Below are 23,606 nucleotides of genomic sequence, written 5' to 3'. Positions count from 1 at the left end.
TTTTTCCATAGATGTTAAGAAAAACCCCAAATGAACTCTTTGACCAACCCAATAATAACTGAGCAAATGAATGAATGATCACTGATGCCTCCTTCAGTTAAAGTATTTGGAGTAATCAGTCAAGCATTGACGAAGCCCTGCAAGGAACAAGTTATCATCCATGCTGAGCATGGTGGGGAACACAGCCTGCTATTTAACCTCCAGGAGAGTATTACCTAATTGGAAAAATGAGATCCAAACACTGATAAGACAACCTACTATTAGTAACAGATTAGAGACTAGTTTCCTGGTTCCCAGTTTATTCAGTGGAAAGTAAAGAAGCAATCAGTTGGATATGCAGATGCTTTTAAAGGAAATGAGAGAAAGGAGAGAAGGGAGGTTTGCTTCTCTTCTTGACGATAAACAGAGAAGGGGGAGGGTAGGAGGACAAACAATCACAGGGAGACAGGAGCAGGATTGCTGTCCCTAGACGTGGAAGGGACTGAAGAAGTGCTTCAGTCACTCAACAGCTGTTCAACAGGCAATCACTCTGTGCTCAGCTCCATTCCGGACCCGAGAGGCAGTGGTGCCCTCAGGGACCTCAGCTTCCAGTGGAGAAAGCAAACAACAGGTAAAGAAGCATCCACGTGAGTGGGTGAAGCACCATGAAGAAAATGAAACAGCGGTTAGGAGAGTGCTCCTTCAGACGAGCAGGTTAGGTAAGAGCTCAGACCCAAGTAGCAAGAAGGCACCGCCAGGCCAACATCTGAGAGAAGAGGAGTCAACGTGGAAAGGGTCTCATGTGCCAAAGCCTAGGACAGGAAAGAACTCAGTCCATTCAGGAAGCAGGGGAAGGCCAGTGTAGCACAGACGATGGCCAAGGGAGGAAGCGGTGAAGCTGGTCTCCGAGAGGATATGGGTCCATCCCACAGGCCTCCTCAGAAAGCCTGTGAGGTTTTGCTAAGGCAATGGGGACCACTGGAAGGTTCCCAGGAGAGAAATGCCAAGGTTAAGCAGAGGAATGATGATGAGGGGATAGTCTGGCTGGAGCAGGATACTTTTCTGAAGAGAAAGAGAGTCTGAGGCCTAAAACAAGGACAGATGATAGAAGGCTTTGGACACTAGGCTGAGGAGTTTGGACCTTATGCTCCATAGGCTCCAGGCCTCAGAGGGCTACTGGGGTGTTTGTAGCAGAAAATGTCAGGATCAAAAAGACTGACCTGGGGCTTCCCTGGTGGCTCAGTGGTAAAGAATTTGCCTGCCAATGCAGGAGACAAGGGTTTGATCCCTGATCCAGGAAGATCCCACGTGGCTTGGAGCAACTAAGCCCATGCACCACAATTACTGAGTCTGTGCTCTAGATCCCGGGAGCCCCAGCTACGGAGCCCACATGCTGCAGTTACTGAAGACTGAACTCCCTAGAGTGCCTGCCCCACAACAAGAGAAGCCACTGCAATCAGAAGCCTGAGCACTGCAACTAGAGAGTAGCCCCCATCCGCCGCAACTACAGAAAAGCCCGCGTGGCAACAAGACCCGGCACAGTCAAAATAAATCAATAAATAAAAGTATTATTTTAAAAGGCTGACCTGAAGGTCTTACCTAATTTGCAGTGTGATCTCCAACTTCTCCCATGGCCCTGTTGTACATTTCTTCAACAACTTTCTAACACATGTGAAACACTACATACATACCCATACATGTGCACATGGGTGTAAACACTTGTCTCCATGAGTATATGAAGCAGGTATGCCTGGGACCCAGGAATTAGAGCTGTAAAGACAATTGGAAGCTGTCAGCTCCCTTCAACCGGAGAAGGCAATGGCAACCCACTCCAGTACTCTTGCCTGGAAAATCCCATGGACGGAGGAGCCTGGTAGGCTGCAGTCCATGCAGTCACTAGGAGTTGGACCCAACTGAGCGACTTCACTTTCACTTTTCACTTTCATGCATTGGAGAAGGAAAAGCCAACCCACTCCAGTGTTCTTGCCTTGAGAATCCCAGGGACGGGGGAGCCTGGGGGCTGCCATCTATGGGGTCGCACAGAGTTGGACACGACTGAAGTGACTTAGCAGCAGCAGCAGCAGCGCTCCCTTCAACCAGGAAGTGTTTTCTGGACTAGCTCTGCTGGAAAGAATCTGAAGCCACATGCAGATCAACTAGGAAAGAGCATGAGTGCGTACTAAGTTGCTTCAGTTGTGTCTGACTCTTTTTGACCCCATGGACTGTAGCCTGCCAGGCTCCTCTGTCCGTGGAATTCTCCAGGCAAGAATACTGGAGTGGGTTGCCCATGCCCTCCTCCAGGGGATCTTCCTGACCCAGGGATCAAATCTTCTTTTCCCACAACTCCTGCATGGCAGGCAGACTCTACCGCTGAGCCACCAGGAAGTGGGAAAGAGGATCTTCCTCAATCAGCCAGGTCAGGAGGTTGCCAGGTCTTTGCCATCCCTGGCCTGAGGCATCGCCACACAGTGAGTTCACCTTAAGACAAGGGCTTGATAACATTGGGGAGCCAGGAAGGGCTAGTGAACAGAGAGGTCTTGCTTTCTCTCCTGAAACCAGACCACACAGGCACGAACAACCTGCTTCATCCAGCCATGAGGCCAACCCTGGGCATTCATTTCACTGAAAGAATAAGAACTGCTTGATTTTATCCACAGATATCTAACTGGAGTTCTTCAAACAGATCAAAAATGATATATTTTTTTAATTAATGTATCTATCCAATGTTTTAAGCCAGAGAGCTTGGTTTTAGTTCCCATTTTGCCACTTATCCTCTGCATGACCCTGAGTTACTGATGTCACCTGTGTTCAGTTGCTTGGTCATGTCCAACTCTTTGCAACCCCATCGACTGTAGCCCACCAGGCTCCTCTGTTCATGGAATTCTCCAGGCAAGAATACAGGAGTGGGTAGCCATTCCGTTTTCCAGGGATCTTCCCAACCCAGGGATCGAACCCAGGTCTCCTGCATTGCAGGAAGATTCTTTACCTTCTGAGCCACCAGGGAATGCCCTCACCTATCTGGGCCCCAGTTTATTTATCTGTTGAGTAGCTGACTAAACTAGACACTCTTTTCCAGTGGAATGATCTTTTCCAGGTGGAGAGGAAGGGCATCAAAGAGCTAAGTGGATGAGACATCCCACACCTCCACGTCAGGGCACAGACAGGACTGGTCCACATGATTCCCTATGAGGAGACATTTCTGCAGCTAGAATTAGAAAACAGTTGGGGAAAGTGGGAGGTCTCAGAAAGCCCTCTGCTAGCTTTCTCAGAGAAGGAGAAAATCCATCCTGGACTTGTTCCTGGAGCTGAGTTAGCATGCAGAGGGGCTTTGAGTTTAGACAGTTGTTTATAGTTTTCACAGTGAAGCCCTCCAACTTCCGAGGATGCAAGAAGAGGTGTGGGCTGGCCATGAGCAAGCCTGGAAGCCAGGATTGGTGGAAGGCCAAGTGAGGCAGAGTTGGGAGGCTGGGCCACACAAGTGCCCTCAACTTAAAAGGCCATGAAGCCAGGTAGTCTCCACCCCCTTGCTCTGCTCCCTGGGGCCCCACACTGTCTGCTTCCACACCGGGAGAGATTTCAGTTGCTTGAACCTTAAATCCTATCTGCTCGTTTCTACGGCTGGCTCCAGAGAACACTCCCCCTAGAGCTGTAAGGCGAAACTTCATCTCCTGGTACAATGCCTTGCCCTTCGAGATCGGATGAACTGGTTTTCTTTGTGAATGGGAGGAAGGTAAGTGTTGGGTGTCACCACCACAGTTTGCAGAGCCAGCAGGAAACTTCTAGCCTGAGGGGAGCACATGTGGCCTGTTTGGGTTGAGACCCCCTCCAATCAGGGACAAGAAGCCAGAGACTGGGAACCAGTCTACTTTGGCCTGTTCTACACTCCACCAGGGAGTGGGGGATGTGATAAAGCACTGGGGGTAAAGACACACGCCTCGTGTCACACGGCCTGGGTTCCAATCCAGCTCCATCGTTCCCTGCACAACCTTCTACAAGTCACTTCACTGCCTGAGTCTCAGGGTGCCCGTCTTTATGACTATTGTAGAGATGGAAAGAGAGATGCTTCTTTTACTGATTAGAAACCTCTTAAATACTTATAGAGGACCTCAGCGCTGGGCCCAATTCACCAGAAACACTCTATTCTAGCAATGTATCTTGATTCTCAAACTCAGGAGGCTAAGACGTGGGGCATTCTTTATTAAACTTATTTTTTCTGTTCAGTTTCCATTATACAGAATTAGTTGATATGTGCATGTGTGCTAGGTCGCTTCAGTTGTGTCTGACTCTTTGTGACCCCTTGGACTGTAGCCCACAAGTCTCCTCTGTCCATGGGATTCTCCAGGCAAGAATAACAGAGTGGGTTCCCATGCCCTCCTTCAGCAGATCTTCCCAACCCAGAGATCAAGCTTTTGTCTCTATGTCTCCTGTGTTTCATTGGGTCACCCATTCAATCCCCACAATAGTCTCCTCTCTGTTTCCAATGCAGGTGATTGAGAGGAATGCAGACCCAGAAGTCACTCTCTTGAGCTTCCTAAGAAAGAACTGGATCCTTTTGGTCAGAGTCTTGGCCAGGTCTGTGTTTGCCTTAAAGCTTAGGCTAGCTGTGATTATGAAACTTAATCAAACTTCTCTATCTGCAAACAGCCAGGCCCCTTGGCCCTCACTCTCTTTTTGCTCTTGGCAGTGGTTCTAAGGCTATTAAGTTAATTGAGCTATTTAGAGAGGATGAAGTTTCCCCAGAGTTTCTTATATATTGATTTAATAGCCATGAAACAGAAGCTAAGCTCTTTACTTCAGCACTAATTATTCCTTTAAGGGCCTTCCAGATTCCCAAAAGGGTGGTTATATAAGAGAGGTTTGTTTTGCATGTACCTTGCCCTGGAGGAAAACCAAATTCTCCAGATTTAGGAAGAGCACGTGTCAAAGGAGAAGATTACCTTTCCCAACATTTATTTTCTCACAACAGGTTTTCCCTCAACTTTCCATATTCTGAAATTTAGATTTTCATAATGGCTAACTTATTTTAATTGATAATTCTAGTGTATCTTTCAAAGAAGGCAAATTTCGAAAAAGAGAGAAATTACAAGTTTTGTTTAAAAGCCCACATGGTTTATGATTCACTGTCAATGTTTGAAAATTAGGAAATCTCATTAAAAAAAGAAATAGGAATTTCTCATGAAAAATAGGAATACAGTCATTCTTATCTGGTAGCAATCTTACTTAGAGCTGAGTGGGGCCTGTCTGTCATCCTCCATCTAAAAGGGGGCCCAAGCTTTCCAGGTACACTCAGCCCACTCCAACTCATTCACATACTTTCTGATAAGCATTTATGGTTATGACTTAATTTAGATGAACAAGCCATATGTCTTTTTAAAAAAAGCCAGAGATTCCAAAGTCTTCTTAGCCAGTCTAGTTAATTACTAGTTTATCCAAACCATAAACTGTGTGGAAATGGACCACAATCAGGGAGAAAGATGACTAAAGAGAGGAGCAGAGGCTCCTTGGGATTGGACCTGGACCAAGAGGGAGCAGAGAGGTACTCCAGGTGGGATACAAAAATAAGGGTGGGAGTTTTCTCTGAAGGCTCACTGACTGGGTTTCAAATGCAACACAAATAACAGAAAAACTAGCAATACAGTAACCTGCTAAAAATAAGCGCTTCTCTTCCAGTTACATGATTGGAACCCAGGAGAATACCTATAATGAAATAGGATTTTTCTAAGGGCTTTTACTTTGTTATCTGACAAGATGCTTATGATAAGCCTGTGAAGATCGAGGAGACACTGCTTTCCCCTCATTGCTGGTGAGGAAACAGGTAGGAGGAGGTTTGTGTGAGCAGTGGCTCACACAGCTAGGAGGACACACAGTGGTCTCAGCTGAGGCTTGGAGGCAGGGAAACGTCTTCTCAGACCCGCACCTCACTCCACAAAGGAGACTCTCCTCACTAGCAACACCCTAGGGAGGAAGCTCTAAAGGAGGCGACGTGTCCGCCAGGAGTCTGTCCTTGACCGGCCCTCCCAGTGCGCCTCACGGGAACCAAGTATGCCTGCGGAAGAGGAGGCTGTGGTACCTGCACCGTGATGGTGTCCAAGCGAGACCCCACGTCCCAGGAGATAAGGTATCACCCAGATGCCCGGGGGTCAGGCTCGCATTCTCCTCCCATAGCTGAGGACGATCGCAAAGGCCTCCCAGCTTTGTGACTCTAACCCTCTCTAGGTCTTAGACCTCTCTGAAAATCTGATAAAAGCTTGTGCTTTTTACAAAAACTACTAATGCACAACACCGTAAAGCAACTGTACGCCAATAAAAATTAATCACAAAAAGAAACTAATGATGTTTTACACAGTTTCCAGGGGGCCGTGGATCTCCCAAGGCCCATTGATGCATCCCAGTTAAGAAACCCCAACTTAGGGACCTCCCTGGTGATCCAGCAGTTACGACTCTGTGCTTCCACTGCAAGGGACACAGGTTTGATCCCTGTTGGAGGAAGATCCAGCATGCTGCAGATCCCGCGTGCTGTGTGGTATGGCCAAAAAAAATGAAACTCCAAGTTAAGCCAAACATTCATTTGACAGGTGAGGAAACTGAGGTTCAGAACGATGAAGTGACTTGTTCAGTCATACAATTAGTAAGCCATAGAACAAGAACTCAAGCCCACATTTTGTGGCTGTTTTTACTGTTGGACTGAACCTGGCCCATGATTTCAGCATTTCCTTAAGGGCTGGATTCCAGTACTTGGACTGCTCCCAAATCTGCTGGCCCATGATTGCAAGAAATGGCCTCAGGACACAGGCCTTCCAACTCTGCTGGATAACCTTATACAGAGTTTAAAATAAACAGGCAAAAAAAAAAAAATCTCAAATATGGTTAAAAGACAAGGTGTGCCTTTTACCTGTTATGGGATCAAGGCTGTAATGAGTAATAATTGACGTCCAACTTATTCCTGATGAGACAAGTCCATTCCCACTGAATCCAGATCCAGCTGGGTCTGTTCTGAGCTTGGAAAGTGTTTCTGAGGTTCAGAATGCCCATATTCCCCCTAAAAGCCCCAATTATTACAGCGGATACAGAGTCAGCAGAGAGGACTCTAATTCTCCCTCCTGGTCACCCCTCCAGTTGCCCACCCTCTAGGCTGAATGACGGGCTGGTTGAGGGGAGGGGTTTCGCTATGCTTCTTCGTTCCCGCATTCCCACCAGGCAGAACTGTGTTACTCCTGTTGATTTTCCCTGTGCTTCTCACATAAAGACACTTCTCTGTCACCGCCTGCCTGGTGCCCATCTGCTCTCTGTATGGGGCTGCTGTCACCACTGTAGAAGGTGTTGGAAGCATCAAAACCAGGCTTCACCCCGTGCAGGTAAGAGCACATCCCAATTTTCTCACTTCTTAAGCCTATCTTTGTAATCAAAACTGTGTTGACTGTGCCTCCTAGGGCTTCTAGGTTGGTCCACAAAGTAGAAGCTTTAGATACACACTGATCCAGATAATCAATTCTGTTAAATGACTTAAAAGAAAGCTAGAAATACATCCATATTTCATTAGCTGATCATCTTTCTTCTTATTTTGTCTGCTTGAATGGTAACAGCATGATCAAAATATTAATTAATGCATATTAGACTGTAATGCAGAATAAATATTACACAGAGGGTATTATGCATAGAATAAAACATCTCGAGGATGACAGGGTAAAATTCAGGTTTATTCCCTGTGGCATGGAGTTTTAAGAGTACTGTGACAGGTATGGGCAGAAACACACCAGTCTCTCAGTCATCGGCTCAGGGGTTTGGAAAGTCGTACATCCAGACACACTAACGCTGCAAGTACTACCAGGCAGGAGTCATCTGGATTTAACCACATAAGAATCAATTCCAGGAATGTCAGCAAAGGCAGAAGCCCCAGCAGAGTTCACTAGAGTCTCTGAGAATGTCAGAGAGGATGCTTACCCCAAGACCCATAAGCCCAAATCCTAGGATTACACTACGCTCTGCATCCAGAGCAAGCCTTTTCAAGCTTTAATGTGCCTAAAAATCAATCAGCCAGGAGCTTTCTAAAAATGCAGATCCTGATGCAGAAGGTTGAAAACAGAGACCTGAGGTTCCACATTTCCTACAAAACCACAGGTGGGACCAACAACAACACTGCCAGTCCACGGACTACGCTTTAAATAGCCAGGACCTAGAACACAGACCAAAATCTTGGACCTTTGAAAGTTGAACTCCTTTTGATCCACACAGAAGAATTTAGAGAAGAGAGTATTGTCAGGTCCATAGTGGAGAGTCTCTCAGCTACTCAGAAAGAGGTGACCCCTGCTCAGAACCAAGGTGGGAAAGATGTGCAGGTGCTTGACAAAACTGTTTTTGAAATTACGCACACATTCCTTGTCATTACTGATTTCTGGAGAATTCTCACTCTGGGAATAGAGGTTGTGCACCGATAATTCCCAATGAGAGGGATCTGGACATTTGAGCTTGAGAAGCAACTGTAAGGCTAGGACATGGTTCCTGGGTCCCCTCCCCCAGGGGTGCTGGCCGACTCTGCTCAAGGTGAGGGTGCTCTGCTCAGGGAGGGGGTGCCACTGTGCCAAGGGGGACGCTTGGCGTGGACCCTGGGGGGCGGAGGTGGCAGTGGGAAGTCAGGGCCTGTGACCACGCCTGTTCCCCTCCAGGAGAGGATTGCCAAGAGCCACGGGACCCAGTGCGGCTTCTGCACCCCTGGGATGGTGATGTCCCTGTATACGCTGCTGAGGAACCACCCACAGCCCTCTGAGGAGCACCTGCTGGAAGCCCTGGGGGGTAGGTCTGACCTGAGGCCAGGCGGGGGCCGGTGTCAGGCTGCGCTTCCCCTACCACGCCACCCCAGCCCCACTCAGGGACCCCCTCGATGGTTTCTGAAGTAGCCGCTTTCACCAGGAGCAGAGAATGTCAAGCGTAGCAGCTGCTCATCAGAGCACTTGCTGCCCAAACAAGGGGCCCACACCCCCATCTTGACACCCCACTTTCTCTTCCCTACCCAGTGACTTTACCTGGCTGCCTTCCTTTGGGCTGTCATAACAAAGCACCACAAACGGGAAAAGAAAACAACAGGAATGTCTTCTCTCATGGTTCTGGAGGCAAAGAGTCTGAAATCAAGGCCTTAGAAGAGACTCTTCCTTTCCTCTTTCCAGCTTCTAGTGGCTGACAGCAGTCCTGGCCCTCCTTGATTTAGAGATTCATCACTCCGATCTCTTCCTCCATCTATTTATGGCCTTCTCCCCTGTGTATCTGTGTCCAGATTTCCTCTTTTTCTAGTCCAGTCACTGGATTAAGGCCTGTCCTAAAATGAGTAGGGCTTCCTCTTCACCTGATTACATCTGCAGCTCTGCAGAATTTCAAATAAGATCACATTCACAGGTTCCAAAGGTTGAAATCTCAGCACATCTTTGGGGACACGATTCAACCCATAACACAGCCCTTCACATATGGAAAGGATCTTTTGAAATTTACAACGGGCTTAAGTTACTAAAGGGGAGTTCATAGACATATTTTTTTTGCAGGAACAGTAAACCTCATGGGTTTCCCAGGTAGCACTAGTGGTAAATACCCACCTGCCAATGGAAGAGATGCAGGTTTGATCCTGGGGTCGGGAAGATCCCTTGGAGTAGGAAATGGCAGTGCACTCCAATATTCTTGGGAAATTCCATGAACCAAGAAACCTGGAGGGCTACAGTCTATGGGGTCACAAAGAGTTGGATGCGACTGTGCACGCACGCATGCATGCACATATGCACATACATGGCACGTTCTGCTTCCTCACAACAAACCTCACGTTGGGGCATCAACCATTACTAAACAAGTCATCTGTTAGATACACAAGTCCTTAGACTGAGGCCTGAAGGGTCAGCCCCACACACTCTCCTAGTCTGCCGGTCATGGTAGACTTCCTTTCCTCTCTCTATTCCATTACAGGACATCCAGTCAAGTCATCTAAAATCCTGCCTTCCTTAGTTTAGGTCCTTCCACTAGATGAGGTCCTGCAACAACTCCTCATCCCTCACGTGGCCACACCCACCCTCCTTCACCCAGCATTCAGAGAAGCCCAGCAGCTGGCCTCCCAAATGCACTCTTCCTCCTCAGCTATGTGACTCCGCACTGGCCGGCCTCCTCTCAGCCCTCTGTCCTCTGCACATTCCCACTTTTGCCTGCGCTGCTCTGCGAACCCCGAGTGCCCCTCCCATGCTCTCCGTCAATCCATTTCTTTCCCATCCTTCAGCATGAGCTTCTTTGTGAAGCCTCTCCAGATGACCTCGATTCCACACTAACCTTCCTCCACCCCACCCTCCCCCACGCCTTCATCCCTTGGAAACCTGAGGCTCTCATACTTTCCCATGCAATAAAATCACCACAGACCTCTTAAATGCAGATTCCTGGGCTTGTCCCCAGACATTCTGATTTAGAATTGGAGAAAGGCCAGAGATCCACATTTTAAACAAATACCCTAGGAAATTCTGAAGTGGTGACCTAATGTCCAGTGAGGGGCTCTACTAACAAGCTGTCAAGGCATGATACTTCACTCATATAGAGCCTTAGAAACAACGCATATTCTCCTGTTTAAGGATCACTTACATCTTGCATAGTGTCTGAAATATAGTTGTTGTCAATAGATACACGTTGAATCAATGAATAATTTAATAGATGGATGCAACTGAGCTCACCAGATAGACTATCATCTTCTTTCGAACAGAGAATAAAACTGGAATTGAGGTGATGGGAAGGGTATTATCTAAGAGGAAGGAAAAAGCAGTGAACAGCCTAGCAGATATTCAGATATTCTCAAAAACAAAACACCTGTCTTCGTTTCAACTTTCTAAAGAAAAATAAAGTAAAAATCACTAAAAATAAAACATACTGATAACTTTGCTTTTCCTCTGGTTAGGTAACCTATGCCGCTGCACTGGGTATCGGCCAATTCTCGCAAGCGGAAAGACCTTTTGTTTGGTGAGTAGGGGGCCGTGGGGGTACCCATAGAGCAAGAACGACAGTGACAGATGGTCCAGGCTGGGAACACAGGAGTCGAGTTTTTTTAGACCATGCAAATAGATCGTAAGGAAGACCGGTTGAGTTATCAATAGCCCCATCTAACTCACAGGAGTCTGAGCTCTCTGTTGAGGGAAGGGTGGGTGTTATACCACTTTTCATCCTCGACACCACACCACCGGAAAGCCAGGTGATCCAGCCAGCCAGCTAGACATCTTCCATGACGATTTCAGCAAGGCGTCAGGACAGGATGAAAGGAGGTCTCCAGCAAACCCAAGGAGACAAGCGAAGATACAGAGTTTGCCTGGGGGAGGCAAGGTTAGTGCCGAGAATCCAGACCAGCTGGGAAAGTGCAAATAAAGAGCAAATAAAGAAGCCAAACAGGCATAGTAGCATCCAAAATTCACCCCAAGTACCAGAGTGCAGAGAGATTCCCCCACCAAATAGTGACACCTCACTGGGCTGCTGTGAAAATCAAATGAGAAATTGCAGGCATGTAGCATAGTCTTGCTTAGCACTTAGAACTCAACAAATATTTACTGCTGTATCGAGGATGCCATCGACACTACGAATAGTGTTTGCCAAACACATCTGATCACCCTCTGCAGAGGGCAGGATGGACATAGGCAATACCGCCCTTAGACCCAAGCAAGGGGGACCCCAAACTTCAGAGAACCCCTCGCTGGTCCCCCTACAGCCAATCTCAGGAGGCCACATGGCCAAAGTGACTTGTTCACTTCGAGCCGTCACCCTTTCCTGGACTATGCTCCAGACGTGGTCTTGACCCCACTCCCGGGAACAGGCCTCTTCCCCCAGTCCATCTTTCTTGAGAAGATCATAACAGCCAGCATATGCACCAGCGGCCAAACACTGGCTATTCCGGGAGGAAGTAGACAGAACTGGGATTTGCCGGCTGATTCACGGGTGTGTGAGGCCCCTCACAGTACAGACCCAGAGCCAGGGTGAGGAGGGAAGAGCAGCAGGCCCCAGGCCAGGGCCTCCATCTGTACCCTTGCCTCAGCTCCATGAAGAGCGGACAAGGGCCTAGAAATGGACCAGCAGGTGTGTCCCACTCCCCAGAGCCAGGTCCATCCCCCATGCACGTCCCATCTTCCATTGCCACATGGGGGAGCCAGCGGTTGATGAGCTGAGAAACAAAATGTATGGCTTGTAAAGCCATCAAATTACTGGTGTAAACAGAAAAACACTTGTGAAATCCAAATGAAGGAAGTTAAAGGCAACCTCTCTCCCTCTGGAACATAGATGTTATCCACCTTTCCAGGCACAGCCTCTGGGGGTAAAGGAAAAATTGTAGTAGAGACCCATCATGCAGCGAACAGGCCCCAGGAACCTTAACAGGTGAAAGGAAGCAAGCCCCAAAGCAGGGATACCCAAGGCTCTTATCTGCTAGGCAGGAGGAGACTGGCTTCTTCTGCTACCGCTCACTCATGGCCTGTCATGACGGCTCAGACTTTTGAGTGAGAGAGGAAGTGCTACTGGCTTGGCTCAGCTGGTTTTGCTTCTTGGACAGAACTAGGAAGCTGCCGGCCTGAGACATTTGTGCAGAGACAGAGAATTCAAGTATCTGGAAGAAAGTATTTTACTAGAGACTTAGGAGAGACTGTTTGAGGAATAAAATACAACAAGTGAGGTTGGAGAAAATGGGAAATGAAAGAACCAGCAAATGGAAACCTGCTTTAAAATTCATTGATTGTCCATTCATTCCCAGTCAGTGCCATACAGATTGCAAATGTTGGGGAGATCCGGCTCCAAAACTGCTTTCCTTCTTTGTCTTTCTTTTTGTTTTCTCTTTTTTAGGTCCCTATATAAATGATAATAGTCAATGTTGTCAAGTCTTGCAGAGAATGGATACTAGCAATTGTTATTGCTCTGAAAAACATCTTATCAAGTGATTCTACGGCTAGGAATTCACCTAAAAAAAATTCAGAGATGTACACAAAACTATACCTGCAATGAACAGAGGTGTTGAGCGACTTCACTTTCACTTTTCACTTTCATGCATTGGAGAAGGAAATGGCAACCCACTCCAGTATTCTTGCCTGGAGAATCCCAGGGACGGGGGAGCCTGATGGGCTGCCGTCTATGGGGTCACACAGAGTCAGACACGACTGAAGCGACTTAGCAGCAGCAGCAGCAGCAGTTATAAAATATGGGGAAAAAATTAAGTATACATCAATGGTAAATTTTACAAATATATTTATGGAATAGCCAGAAGATAGATTAATATGCCATCAATAAAAATATATTTTAAAGACTTTAATGACAGGCAAATAAATGAACAAAAAGTGAAAATAAAAGGTATATTGTACTAACTATAAATATAGTACAAATATATATTATATAAAAATGTTTATCAGTAATGATAGTTTATTTCTTTTATACTTCTTCATATTCTTTATTATTGTTTATGCTATATATTATATATTGTGAATGTATTGTATATTCTATCTATATCATTTATCTATACTATATATTCTGTATCTGAATCATATAAGATCTTCTGATTATCCCTATTCCAATAGAAATCATCGAAAGTAACTTAAAAAGCTTGGAGCCTCATTTAAATTGCTAAACCCTTTAAGGCACACACTGATTTACATGTCAGAAAGTTTTTCATAGGAGAGGCAGGTGGTGAGAAGGAGGCTCAAGAGGAAGGAGATGGATGTATACGTATAATTGAGTTGATTCACGTTGTTTTTGTATAGCACAAGCTAACACAATTGAGTATAATTGTGTTAGTAAAGCAAGTATACTCAAAATTTTTTTTAAATAGATTTTTTTTTTTTAAGTTTTTCATCTCAAGGCATTTCACTGTCCTAGGAGTCAAATGGCTGTCAACAGAAAGGAACAGGAAAATGCTGCCTGGATCTGGGAGAAGATGATTCTTCCCCGCTTGGCAGGAAAAGTGACGTGAGTCCCTTTCCTTTGTCTTCTCCCCAAGAGTATCACTTAACACCAAGAGAGCTGAAAGTGTGCTTGATCATTCTGATGGTCATTCTCTGCTTTTACAAGCGTCCAAAGTGGAGGCACGAATAAAGCGCCTCTCATTTGGGAGCAGGGTAAAGAGGTGAATGAAAGCTCGCGCTCTGATTTCCCCCCTTCACTCTCTGGAAGGCTGAACAACGAAACAGGAGCCGGTTTAGGTCAGAGAACAAAGTCCTGCCCCCGCGAAGCGGGTCCTGTCCTTGCCTGACCCAGCTCCTGCCGCCCTGTCCTCTGCAGAGGGAGGGCGCTGCTGCCTCGGGGAGGCTGGGGAGCCCGTCCAAGCTCAGACGGCGCGTTCACGGCCCCCACGGCTGGGACGTCCAGCCTGAGACACCCCAGCCTCTGGCTTTGCTCTCTGAGAGATGCCAGTTTCCAAAAAAAGACCCACTGCCAAGTTCTTACAGGGATTATTTACAGAAAATTCCTAGTGAGAAGACAGGAAAAATAGAGTCTGCTCCCTGTAGACATGGAAAGCTAAGTGAACAGAGCTGCCCTTAAACAAAACTGAGCCCGTCGTTCCCTGCTGGTTCTGTTTGTACCCTTAACACCTACCTTCTTTCCATTCTCGGCCTCCCCCGTCACTTTATTTCTCTCTGGGGAAGCTGTGCAATGGAAGAGAGGGGTGTTCCCCAGGAAGGCAGGCTACACCCTGGACAACCACTTCACGTAGGATCAGTGCCCCCTGGAGGGCTAAAAATACTCTGAAGTCTGCATTTTGTAGCCTCCAGAATTCAAACCTGGGAGCTCAGTGGTAAAGAATCTGCCTGCAATGTGGGAGACCTGGGTTCGATCCCTGGGTTGGGAAGATCCCCTGGAGGAGGGCATGGCCACCCACTCCAGTATTCTTACCTGGAGAATCCCCATGGACAGAGGAGCCTGGCGGGCTACAGTCCGTGGGGTCACAAAGAGTCAGACATGACTGAAGGGACACATGATTGGGCTCTGGCAACCACCTGAATCACTTTAACCAAGCTCAAAAGAGCATATTTAAACTGGACCATGCCACATAATTCATTTATAAAGGCAAACACAATTTTAAGGTGGATCTTATGATCACTGAGCCACATCATTTCCTGTAGGAAAGCACACACAGGACGTCACAGTATAAGGGGAAGATTCCTTGGTGAGCATGGATGCAGAGCCATTGATAATCATAAGGGTAACACCACAGAAGACTCTTCTCCACCCATCAGGTAGACCTACTAGATGGCACGTGTCTGTCCCATGACACTCTCATTTCTTGAAGCTATGTTACTGTCTTCCATGGGGTAACTGTGAAGTCTTGGCCTAGCTCCTGTTTAGGGGAATTTTAATTCCTCAGCTCAGATTCACTGTTTTCCATTTTAATTCTCAGACACTATCTTACTTCTAGGTTATAGATATACACCACATTATTGCCCCCAGGTACTAACACTGTACAGGAGAAAGGGATCAAGACCATCCCCATGGAAAAGAAATGCAAAAAGGCAAAATGATTGTCTGAGGAGGGCTTACAAATAGCTGTGAAAAGAAGAGAAGCGAAAAGCAAAGGAGAAAAGAAAAGTTATTTCCATTTGAATGCAGAGTTCCAAAGAATAGCCAGGAGAGATAAAAAAGCCTTCCTCAGCAATCAATGCAAAGAAACAGAGGAAAACAACAGAATAGGAAAGACTAGAGATCTCTTCAAGAAAATTAGAGATATCAAGGGAAAATTTCAGGCAAAGATGGGTTCGATAAAGGACAGAAATGGTATGGACATAACAGAAGCAGAAGATATTAAGAAGAGGTGGCAAGAATACACAGAAGAACTGTACAAAAAAGATCTTCACGACCCAGATAATCACAGTGGTGTGATCACTCACCTAGAGCCAGACATCCTGGAATGTGAAGTCAAGTGGGCCTTAGAAAGCATCACTACAAACAAAGCTAGTGGGTGTGATGGAATTCCAATTGAGCTATTTCAAATCCTGAAAGATGATGCTGTGAAAGTGCTGCACTCAATATGCCAGCAAATTTGGAAAACTCAGCAGTGGCCACAGGACTGGAAAAGGTCAGTTTTCATTCCAATCCCTAAGAAAGGCAATCCCAATGAATGCTCAAACTACTGCACAATTGCACTCATCTCACAAGCTAGTAAAGTAATGCTCAAAATTCTCCAAGTCAGGCTTCAGCAATATGTGAACTGAGAACTTCCAGATGTTCAAGCTGGTATTAGAAAAGGCAGAGGAACCTGAGATCAAATTGCCAACACTCACTGGATCATCAAAAAAGCAAGAGAGTTCCAGAAAAACATCTACATCAGCTTTATTGACTACACCAAAGCTTCTGACTGTGTAGATCACAATAAACTATGGAAAATTCTGAAAGAGATGGGAATAGCAGACCACCTGACCCACCTCTTGAGAAACCTGTATGCAGGTCAGGAAGCAACAGTTAGAACTGGACATGGAACAACAGACTGGTTCCAAATAGGAAAAGGAGTACGTCAAGGCTGTATATTGTCACCCTTCTTATTTAACATATATGCAGAGTACATCATGAGAAACGCTGGGCTGGAAGAAGCACAAGCTGGAATCAAGATTGCCGGGAGAAATATCAATAACCTCAGATATGCAGATGACACCACCCTTATGGCAGAAAGTGAAGAGGAACTAAAGAGCCTCTTGATGAAAGTGAAAGAGGAGAGTGAAAAAGTTGGCTTAAAGCTCAACATTCAGAAAACTAAGATCATGGCATCTGGTCCCATCACTTCATGGCAAATAGATGAGGAGACAGTGGAAACAGTGTCAGACTTTATTTTTTTGGCTCCAAAATCACTGCGAATGGTGACTGCAGCCATGAAATTAAAAGATGCTTACTCCTTGGAAGGAAAGTTATGACCAATCTAGATAGCATATTAAAAAGCAGAGATATTACTTTGCCAACAAAGGTCCGTCTAGTCAAGGTTATGGTTTTTCCAGTGGTCATGTATGGATGTGAGAGTTGGACTATAAAGAAAGCTAAGCGCTGAAGAATTGATGCTTTTGAACTGTGGTGTTGGAGAAGACTCTTGAGAGCCCCTTGGACTGCAAGGAGATCCAACCAGTCCATCCTAAAGGAAATCAGTCCTGGGTGTTCATTGGAGAGACCGATGCTGAAGCTGAAACTCCAGTACTTTGGCCACCTGATGGAAAGAACTGACTCAGTGGAAAAGACCCTGATGCTGGGAGGGATTGGGGGCAGGAGGAGAAGGGGAAGACAGAGGATGAGATGGCTGGATGGCATCACCGACCGATGGGCATGAGTTTGAGTAAACTCCGTGAGTTGGTGATGGACAGGGAGGCCTGGCGTGCTGCGATTCATGGGGTCGCAAAGAGTCAGACACGACTGAGCGACTGAACTGAACTGAACTGAACTGCCTATACTTCTAATTCCAGCTAAGGCAAAAACTGGTCCTTCAGATGTTGGCAGGTATGCCTGAGTCTGGGGTCCTACTAAGGACCTACACAAAGGAATAATGCAAGTTTTCCCTCCAGAATCTGGGAAGACCTTACAGAGACAGGGGGAAGAGCAGGGGAGTGTTGGACAAATGTCAGGTCACTTCATCTACATGTCACAATTACCCTTCAAAATGGGCATTATTTCACTGGGAATGTTGGGGTTGGTATTTACAGACTGTTACATTTAGAATGCATAGACAACAAGGTCCCACTGTATAGCACAGGGAATTATATCTAATCCCCTAGGATAAACCATAATGGAAAAGAATATTTTAAAAAGAATGTAAAAAAAAAATGTAAATATGTGTAAAACTGAGTCACTTTGCTGTACACAGAGATTGGTAGAACATTGTGAACCAACTACACTTCAGTTTTTTAAAATAGGTATTATTTCCATTTAATCTTTAGAGAGATTAAGCACATTTCTATTGAGAGGGTCAGAGAGCCAAGTTGTGGCAGAGCTGATAATGAACTCAAATCTGTCTCCCCCGCCCCACCAATCCCACTCCCCGCCGCGCTCGGCCAGCCCATCTCCCACGGGTTTCCCCATTGTATATCCTTCCAGCCCCATACCCCACAGTTCTCTCCTGATTTGCCTTACTCTTTAGGAAGACTTCTTGAGAATAAGCGTTTCCAAAACTAAAACATATTTAATTTAGAGAGGATTGCAGTTTGGGTAACTTTTCACTGTGCTTTAGTTTCCTAATAGATGAAATAGAGATGGCAGTTTACTTTCTTTGTACAGTTGTTGGGAGGATTAAGTAAATTATTAATATGTGCAGAAAGAACATGGAATGTAAGCACTCCATAAATGCTAACTAGTGTTATTAAAGCAAGTGGGGGGTGTGTGTGCTTACACAAGAGCATATATGTTCAGAGTCATGTTTTACTTAAATTACAGAACTTCTCAGAGCTTTTTGCATTTTGAATCTTAACTTGACAGATGAGGGGGGGCTAGTGACTGGGGCACAGTGAAGAGGATTTCCCAAACTAACTGACCTCTGATTGTTTTTCATATACGGTCTTTGTATTTTGCAGGATACTATTTGAACTGGTTCATAGGATATTCTTTTCTTTAGTGTCAACACCATTCTTATTTAAAAGTATTTGGTTTGAACTATTTTCCCATACAAGGAGAGTCGGATCTATTACTGTGTTCATTTTGCCTTATTAATGTAAAGAATTATGATGCTGTTTCCAATTGAGCCCGAACGATGGAACCATCTTCTTCTGCCCTTTATAAAGATTTGCACAGAGTTGTTCGTGAAAGAGGAGTTCCAGCCCTTGGACCCTACCCAGGAGCTCATATTTCCCCCGGAACTCTTGGTAAGAGGGGTTGGGTGTTTTATGTACTTATTGAAATGTCACTGGTTATAAGCTCAGAATTTAAAAACCACCTTTTCCATCCTGTGAAATTATCAAATTGTAGAAATTCTTGATCAAATCAGAATGCTTGTCCCTGCCTGGCTCACCCAGCCCTGGCTAATGCCCTGTACACACTTCCCAAAGCCTCAACTGAGGCTATATTTTAACCGTTTTCATCATTACTGCCACCATTGTCATCTGCAATGTATCCCTATTGACTGTCCCAGTCAATCCAGTTTTTCTCAACTTCTAACTCGGTCTTTCCAGCCCTTCCCAGATATTGACCTCAAGTGGCACTTCCAGGGCCTCCCAGTTCCTCAGCCTTCCCTCTGTCAGCATTTCTATCTTTCCTCTATGACATCCAGTTGTTCCATTCGATAACATATGTATTTCTGAAGGGGTTCTGATACATTTATTCCTACATTTAACAAATGTCAATCATTCAGTAACATGCCAGGCACTGTTCTAGGTACTGAATACACAACAGGGAACGAAACTCACCCTAAGACCTGCCCCCAAGGAGACTGTAATCTGATGGGAGAGATACACAATGAACAAGATGATAGATGATATCCTTTATATGAATAATCTAAAAAAATGATACAAATTAATTTATTTATAATACATAAACAGACTCACAGACTTAGAGAAGGAACTCACGGTTACCAGTGGGGAAGTGTGTGGGAAAGGGATAGTTAGGGAGTTTGGGATGGACATGTACACACTGCTATATTTTAAACGAATAACCAACAAGGACCTACTGTATGAACTCTGCTCAATGTTATGTGGCAGCCTGGATGGGAGGGGAGTTTGGGAGAGAGTGAATACATGTGTACGTGTGGCTGAGTCGCTCTGCCATGCACCTGAAACTATCAGCATTGTTAATTGGCTATACTCTAATATAAAATTAAAACTTTAAATAGAGATATAGATAATAGATAAGTTATATAGGGTGTTAGCAAGTGATAAGGAGAATAAAATAAAACAGTGAAGGGGGATAGGATACAGGGGGTTGCAATTTTCAATGTTTGGCCAGAGAAGACATCTCTGAAAAGGTAGTATTAGATGAAAGTGGTGAAGTAGGTGCGGGAACTGGTCATGGTGGGGAAGAGCAATCCAGGCAGTGGGGCCACAATGCAGAGATACCAAGGAGAGGAGAACTCCTGTCCTGATCAAGGACAGAGCAAGGGTCAACCTGGCAGGAACTCAGGGAACTAGAGAAGTCAGAAAGCTGCAGGGCTGGGGGCAGACCGTCCTGGACTTAGCCTGCTTGGCTTTTACTCTGCGTCAGATGAGAAGCTATCAGAGAGGTTGGACATAAGAGGGGTATGCTCCTGTTAACCTTGTAGTGGGTGGCATCTGGGGTGGTTTGGGCTGCTGGGACAGGAATAGCCTGGGGATGGGTGAGAGAAGGATCAGTGAGCCCATCAGGACATCTGTGTCCTCCTGAGGGTGGTGGTGCTGGACCGGACAGCCGGCATGCACGTGGTAGGAGCCAGTGGATTCTGGATACGCTTTTGGAAGAGCCAACAAGATTTCCTGGTGAATGTGATGTGGTGTGTGGGGAGGGAAAGGAGTCAAGGCTGACTCTGGGGCTTTGGGCAGCTGGAAAGGGGAGTGGCCATTTACTGAGAAGGGGAAGACCTCTGGAGGAGCAGGGGATTTTCCCTTTAGAGAATCCTTTCTGAGGGGGCTTGGAGGGGGATGGGATATGAAGAACTCAGGTTTGGACATGTTAAATTTGAGATGCCTATTGCATATCTAAGAATAGACACTGAGCACTTATTCAGGTATGTGAGCTTGGATTTCAGAGGTAAAACTGAAGATTCTAATTTAGGAGTATCAGTATAATTATGATTTTTTAAGGCCATGATACTAAATTATGCTAAGTTAATCTATACTGAAGGGTCAATGACAGAGGCCAGCTCATACTGTCACTTTCCTCCAAAGCACTACACGTGAACAAGTCTTAAGCTAAAGGAGTAAATATCTAATTCAAGCATTAGCCAATGGTATACTGAGTATCCTTTTGGTCACGGGGAACCCAGAACTTCTGAAATCTCTCTAGAGAAATATACCTCCACCCGGAGTCTATCATAACCCAGGAATACAGGTGTGCCCACCTGCACACACCTTTGTTATTTCCACTTAGAGAATGGCAGAGAACCCAGAAAAAAGAACCCTGACCTTTCATGGAGAGAGGGTTACTTGGATCTCCCCTGGGACCTTCAAAGACCTCCTGGAGCTGAAAGCAAAACACCCAGAAGCCCCGCTCATCCTGGGCAACACATCACTGGGTGAGTGATTACAACGGTTCTCACACCACCATCAGGGCCTTGGTGCTGAACTGGACTTCCTGTCTCCTAGTCTCCAAAAACTACATTTTAAAGATAAAAACATCATCATTTTTAATAAAAATGTTATAGTACAATAGTGTATTATAAAATGTATTCTTATATTGTATATTATATAATAATTATTTATACATTACCTTTTATATATACTGTATATAATACTCACATATATATATATATATTCCCTGGTGGCTCAGATGGTAAGGAATCTGCCTGCAATGCAGGAGACCCAGGTTCGATCCCTGGATCAGGAAGATTCCCTGGAGGAGGGCATAGCAACCCACTCCAGTATTCTTGCCTGGAGAATCCCATGGACAGAAGAGCCTGGTGGGCTACAGTCCATGGGGTCACAAAAAGTCAGATACAACTGAGCAAAAACCATAATATACTACATATACTTTTATATATACATTATATAAATAATATTAAAAGTATAATACAAATATGGTAGTATTATCATATGATAAAATAACCTCCAAACTTCAATATACACAGACCCTGGGAGTACGCAGTGTAGCCGCTTGAGGGGTGCAGCAGTATTAGAGAACTGTTAGTCATCTAATTTGTCTTGTCCTTTTAAATCTTGTTTCCATTAGGTATTAAGTAAACAGAATAGAATTTTATGAAATATGGTGGATATATTAACAATCCACACTCAGTTATCACCACACTCACTTTGAGAACCAGAGCTTTACCAAGAAGTTTGCCCCATGGACCCCCCAAACCATAGTCCCTCCCCTTCCCTTCCTCTCAGGGGTGCTCATTAGACTGAATATGGTGTTGGTCCATCTCTTCTCTGATTTTTACATGTTATACCCATATATTTGAGTTCCTAAGCAACGTGTTGCTTAGTTTTGCATATTTTCGAACTTCACTTAAGTAGACGGACACAGTATTACTCTTCTACAGTTTGATTTGTGCATTTAACATTCTTGAGCTGGGACTTGCCCACGTGGTTGCACGTAAGTGTGCTGATTCCATCCTGTGTCCAGGGCACAGTTCACACCTCCATTCTATTGCTCAAGGCCATGGCATAAAGTTTTCCAAGTCTTGGCTCTTTCAAATACCTCTATGCACATCTCCTCAGAGTCTTCTAAGACTCTCTCATCCATTTTATTTCCTATTTTTATATTCACGTAATGAGTATAAATAAATACATACACTGGAAGCGCATGTGCTATAAAATTACTTGGCAGGGTGTATGGCCACTGCTGACACATATATATGCATTTATTGCCAGTGTTTTAAATTAGCATCTGAATATTTTAATGAGAAACTTTCAATGCCAAAAAGTTGCATTTTCTTTTTCCTAACACTCTCTCTCTAAGATATATACTGCATTTACTTTCAGGACCTGCCACGAGATCTAAAGGACATTTTCACCCAATTCTGCTCTCTCCCGCTAGGATTTCTGAGCTGAATGTGGTGTCTAAAACAAATGATGGTGAGTTCCATGTTTTCTTTGTAAAATATTCACGAACCAATCCCTGCACTAAACTTAACACTTGCATTAAACTAAACACTAAATAGTTTAGAACCTCATCATACATTTATCTCGTCTGGCTTGTTTCCAACTCTTTGACATTTTTCTGATGTGATATTATATCCCCGTCATGAAAATTTACTATCAAAAGCTTTGTACAGAATATGAGGTATTTGGATGATGTCATTCAAGACCTTGTAGTCACCTGTAGGATTCTTGCCTATAAAAAGCCATGGTGGAACTTCCTTGGTGGTCCAGTGGTTAAGACCACGCTTCTAATGCAGGAAGCGTAGGTTTGATTCCTGGCCTGGGAGCTGAGATCCCACATGTCTACCTCTCGGTGAGGTAAAAAAAAAAAACAGGCATGGTGACACAAATGCAATAAACTTGCAGTGTCAGATTAATGAGAAGACAGCAAGAAAGAAGTACTACCTGTCACTTGGATGGTCAGCTCCAGGGAGGGAGGCAGGTTTGCAGGAGGTATTTAACTTAGTGTCTGGCATTCAGATGCTACTTGTCTCTTAGGGGCAACGGCAAAAGGCCAAGTAAGACAGAAACCTGCCCAGGGAAGCACCCCCGGTCATTTACAGCATCCTTAAGGGCCCACTATGTGCAGACTCTTCATCAGGCAAGGTAGGAAGGAAACATCCAAGGCTTTGCCTTCAAGACGCACAGCAACCCCTTTAACAAAAGGAATTTTATTTTACTCCTTCCCTCATCCAGCAGATCACACATGCACTTGTCTAAGGTACAAGCATATATGTACTAAATGACTTAATGGAAAGAAAAAAAGACTGAATGAGTGGGCCAGGAACATGAATTTGGAATGCAGAAGTAATAATGATTTCCTTAACTCGGACAACAAAGAGGTGGGCTGAACTGAGAGCTTTAGTCCAGACTGACTCGTAGGCCGTCATGTGTTTTTGGAGATCCGTGGTGGGCAGGAGAAGG

The 23,606-nt window shown here is 45.2% G+C and overlaps 1 protein-coding gene across 1 annotated transcript in view; it reads left to right on the top strand.

The window, feature by feature from the left end:
* Window positions 1-3,655: 3,655 nt before the first annotated feature.
* Window positions 3,656-23,606, top strand: part of LOC133060985 (aldehyde oxidase 2) — a 77,637-nt gene continuing 57,686 nt past the window's right edge. Inside the window, exons 1-10 of the mRNA XM_061149038.1 lie at window positions 3,656-3,709; window positions 4,466-4,523; window positions 6,001-6,097; window positions 7,226-7,334; window positions 8,643-8,769; window positions 10,889-10,950; window positions 13,831-13,920; window positions 18,699-18,779; window positions 20,971-21,115; window positions 22,524-22,616. Coding sequence (XP_061005021.1) covers window positions 3,656-3,709; window positions 4,466-4,523; window positions 6,001-6,097; window positions 7,226-7,334; window positions 8,643-8,769; window positions 10,889-10,950; window positions 13,831-13,920; window positions 18,699-18,779; window positions 20,971-21,115; window positions 22,524-22,616 — 916 coding nt within the window. The remainder of the gene's footprint in view (window positions 3,710-4,465; window positions 4,524-6,000; window positions 6,098-7,225; window positions 7,335-8,642; window positions 8,770-10,888; window positions 10,951-13,830; window positions 13,921-18,698; window positions 18,780-20,970; window positions 21,116-22,523; window positions 22,617-23,606) is intronic.

Source organism: Dama dama, chromosome 8, assembly GCF_033118175.1.
Source record: "Dama dama isolate Ldn47 chromosome 8, ASM3311817v1, whole genome shotgun sequence".
Lineage (NCBI taxonomy): Eukaryota > Metazoa > Chordata > Mammalia > Artiodactyla > Cervidae > Dama > Dama dama.
Note: the sequence above shows the minus strand (reverse complement) of the source record. Positions and strands in the feature narration are given on the sequence as shown.